The following is a 4203-nucleotide window of genomic DNA, read 5'->3' on the forward strand; positions in this document are numbered from 1 at the left end:
TATATAAACAACAAATTAATGAAAATTTTAAAGTGCTTGTTTTAAAAAATTAATAGCCATAATTAGAACTTAGAGACTCTCATTAGCCATTCCCCGTTTTCGTGTTACTTGAATCATGGAAGTGTATTGTTGAAGATGATAGGTGGAAAAAGGACGAGACACAAAAATCAATACAGGTCTTTTTCTAAGCGCAATGTATGTAGAGCCTCTAGCTACATTTGTCTAAGGTTAAAGAGAAGTCTTCGCTCGGCCTTCCTTTGTTGCATTGGGGCTGCATTTGCTCTTCACGTTGTGCTAATGACATATACAAGCTCATGAAAACATGGTCATGTGTGCGTGCTGCGATGCTCACAATATAAGTAGGCAAACAAAATGATTCTTGTGTGTGGTAACAATGGTGGCTATGGCCTCACTTGTGGATGCAAGCAATTCGCCTGTCCCATTGCTCCATTCACTCCCCCAACTATGCTCCTTTGTCTAATATGCCACCTTGCTTCTCAAATATTCACCGCCTCTAGAGCACACAATAGTCACCAATATTGTCGACCTTTCATCCATAACCTCTATCTATGGTATGCCGAGGGCAGGTGGGCCAAGCATATCAAGAAGAAGAGGACAAGGTAGTCCTATTTCATTTTTTGAGTTCATTGAAACATGGATTAATCATCATACAAAGATATTCTGAACAGCATTATGAATCAACAAACAATTCCTAATCATAAGCACAAAGGTCTCTTGTGGGTGCATACCCTCAGCACTATCTAACACGGGGTCCGAGTGGTGGGATCGACGATGTTGGTCCTCGGTACTAGGAATCTCGAGACAAATGGGCGGTCCAAAAAAACACACCTCTATTTGCAACCAAGTGTTTCAAACCCAAAACCCCCACCTAGCGAGGTTGATGGCGTAACCAGGTTGTCCACGCGTATTATGTGATTTCAAAGTCAAACATAAGATTTATAAATTAACTCGGGCGTCCACTTTCCTCATTCCTACTTTACTAATTTTGTCCTTGTTTACTTCTCGAAAATCTGACGATGCTGCACATCTAGTGAATTCTCGCTCGGAGTTCCTCACCGTGGATCTCACGACCGGAGCTCATTTAATACCCACGTTAAATAGTGCTGAGGGGCTCATAAGAGATTAAAAATGATAAGGCATCTCGCATTAAAGGGTTTCTACACTATACCGCGTGCTTTTTATCATCCGCGGCAGGCCGTTACCGCATGAAGGTAACGTCTTGTCCAAGGAAGGAATGTCTGGCGCCGCAGCAGCTAACAGGAAGAAGAGCAACAGCAGCGTCAAGGATCTACATCAGAGCTGGCCGCGCAAAGATCATGTCGCAGATCAAGCCCAGGAGCCCGGCAAGAATATTAAGGAATCCAGCACCAAGCAGCCAGATCCTATGCCGCAGCAGCAACACCCGGCCACTACAAAAGGAAAGGCCACCACGTCCAAGAGTCGGCGCAGGCTGGCCAGAGGTCCTCGTAGCGGAGATCAGCAGCTTGCGGTAGGTGGAGGCGGCAGAGGCGGGGCCGCCACTGTAGTCGTCGCGCAATTGAAAGTAGGTGCAGCAAGCAACAGCACCGTCGCTGCAACACCATTCCCCCCGCCCTCGTCGCCGCATGAGGATCATCGAGTTGTCAGCACCCACTTCCACGATGGCGCCACGCAGGCTATCATGAAGGTCACCATCCTCGCCGCTGGGTTTGTGATTGGTGCACGTGGAATCTCCGCTCGCCTCATCGGCCAAGTCACGGGCGCTGTGGTACATTCCTGGACCGAGCGTACTGCCGGCGCTTGCCGCTCCCCAACGCCGCCGCCTCACCATCACCTGCCTCCTGTTCGCCTCTTCCGCATCGAAGGCAAGCGCGCCTCTGTGCAGGCCGCCGTCGCCCTCATCCACGAGGCCGTTTCTAAATACAAGGAGCTTTGCGAATGCAAACGCCGTGGGGAGTTCGTGCAGCGAGAGCACGTGATCGGTGGCGTCGAGTTTTATTACCATCCGCCGCCGCGCAGGGCTTTGGTACCGGCCCCATCTGGCCAGCCCTCTCCAGTCGCTCGAAAACTGCCGCCAGCTCTCCCCCCTCCCCCCCCCCCCCTCCCCTGCCCGCTTCCTCATCGATGTGCCCCCCGCCAGTACTTCCGCCCAGCCCTCACGCCTGGAAGAACGTCAATAGCAGCTCGCGCCTGGTCTCCGAAGCCGCTCCTGCCTCGTCCCAGCCATTCCTCCTCAATTTTCGTCTCCAACCACCTGCGCCACCTCCTTTTCCACAGAACCTGATGGGGGACTCCTTAACGCCCCCACTACCTCCTTCCCATCTTCTTCCCAACTTTCGCTCTCCACCTGGCGCCCCACAACCTACGCAGTTGCTGATGGGAGGCGGCAGCTCAAGCAGCTACTGCGTGGCCTCTATTGGGCAGTCTCTTCACCTAGTTGGGCTTGAAAACAGTCAGGAAGATCCAAGCAAAGCTAATAATTTGTTAACAGAGCAGCTAGCTGGAGTTGCTCCTTTGAAGCTGCAGTACAAGCAGCATTTGCAGCAATGCAAGCAGCAGCAGAGGCAGCCGGGCGGCGCTGGAGGAGGAGGGAACCAGAAAGTACAGCAATATTGCAGCTTGTTCAGCGTGTTTGGGAATGGAGGGCTTCCACTACCGATAGCGCAGGTGGCGGTAGCAATGGCGCAGAAAGACGGTGCATCCCTACTCCCCCAGGTGAGCGGCTCACAGCAGTTACAGGCAGCAAGCACAGCTTTTGAGTTTACCGCGTGTGATTTTTTGCGGGAGTCACTGCCGCTGCCGGCATTTGCCGGAACGGCGCCGAACAGGAGTGCCGGTGCTGTGGAGGCGCGCCGACCGGTCACTCCAGCACCACCTGAATACTGTCTGTTTGGGCAGCACAAGCTCGTGCAGAACTGCCCCTCCATGTCGTCCCTCCAGCTCAATATGCCATCCCCGGCGCCTCTTGTGCTGCCTCCTCCACCACCTTCTGTAGCTCCTGCGCCCGCATCGACACCGTTGATCAACGCCCTGGGTGCCGTTCCGGATCTCATACAGTGGCCACCTCTCATTCGATCGACTCGACCTGTACTTCCACAGGACCACAGCAAAGCCTGATTTATATTTGTTGCTCCCCGATCTTGAAAATTCATGAGCAACACCTCTATAATCTAATTATCGATGTTGTCCCTACATGGGTTGCTTATAATTTTAGATGTTTCCTTCGAAATCAATTATAACGTGAAAGCCTACATATTTAGCCGCCAAAAATATGTCCATTGGCAAGCTACTTATACAGTAGCCCCTTTTGCAAGAAGGCGATTGGCAATCTCACAAATGACCATGTATATACAAATAAGTTACCATGCATGCGTATTTTAATTTACAAGTTGCCACTTAATTTCTACAAACATTAAACATTTTGTATGAAGTCTTCATTAATTAGAGTAACAAATTTTCACTAAGAGCTTCTTTCATGGTTGGAAATATCCATGGGCAAGCATTTTTTGAAGGATAAATAGCTTCTCACAATGAGTTTGGAAGTGGAAAAAGTGCAAGAAAATCACAGAGTCTTTCTTGTTAGACTTCATGAGCTTCTCAAACATGTAGCCAATTCCCACGATGCTCTCATTGTCTCACGTGCGAGCATGTACACACACACACACACACACACACACACACACACACACCTCTCCCTCTCCCTCCCTCTCCCCCCCCCATGTATCTGTAGGTTTCCATGTTTACACATGGTTGTTTTAGCCAATAGTAGCGTAGTAAAAGCTACACGACATGCCAAAAAATTAACGTCAAATCTTGAAGCTCTCAGCATTGGCACTAGTGTGCTTTAATAACCAACTCAATCCAAGTCCAAAATAGCATATAAACCGGGAAGCCATACATAAATTTGCTCACCCATAGGACTATAATTGAACATCTTGCTTGGCATATATATTAGGCAGCAAGAAACTTACTTCTAGAGAGTGATATCAAATTAATCTCTAGCATCATCAAGTCTATGCTTCAAACATGTCCTAAGAGAAGCAACAATACACTTGTAGTCCCTCATGAGGTCCACTATTTAAAAATCGTCTATCTCACTATGTTCAAGGTGCATTTTAAAAACCCATCTTCACATACATATGCCCATGAAAGTACCCCTTTTGTATATATAAATGTGTCTTGTTGATGAACTCTCGTGCTACA

At 48.9% G+C, this 4203-nt stretch overlaps 1 protein-coding gene across 1 annotated transcript; it reads left to right on the forward strand.

The window, feature by feature from the left end:
• The first annotated feature begins 1255 nt into the window (after positions 1-1255).
• On the forward strand, positions 1256-3401 carry LOC147445036 (uncharacterized). The gene is made up of 2 exons (XM_086528164.1): positions 1256-2037; positions 2070-3401. The coding sequence occupies exons 1-2, from the start codon at positions 1256-1258 to the stop codon at positions 3115-3117; spliced, it is 1830 nt and encodes a 609-aa protein (XP_086384290.1). The 3' UTR covers positions 3118-3401.
• The last annotated feature ends 802 nt before the right edge of the window (positions 3402-4203 follow it).

The sequence above is a fragment of the Adiantum capillus-veneris genome, chromosome 13, assembly GCF_014529385.1.
Source record: "Adiantum capillus-veneris isolate H3 chromosome 13, ASM1452938v2, whole genome shotgun sequence".
Taxonomy (NCBI): domain Eukaryota; kingdom Viridiplantae; phylum Streptophyta; class Polypodiopsida; order Polypodiales; family Pteridaceae; genus Adiantum; species Adiantum capillus-veneris.

Excerpts from the sequence above, each read along its gene's own strand:
- LOC147445036 (XM_086528164.1), top strand. The coding sequence starts at position 1,256 with ATGTCTGGCGCCGCAGCAGCTAACAGGAAGAAGAGCAACAGCAGCGTC. Across the intron at positions 2,038-2,069 it reads AGGGCTTTGGTACCGGCCCC|TGCCGCCAGCTCTCCCCCCT; the intron begins ATCTGGCCAGCC and ends TCGCTCGAAAAC.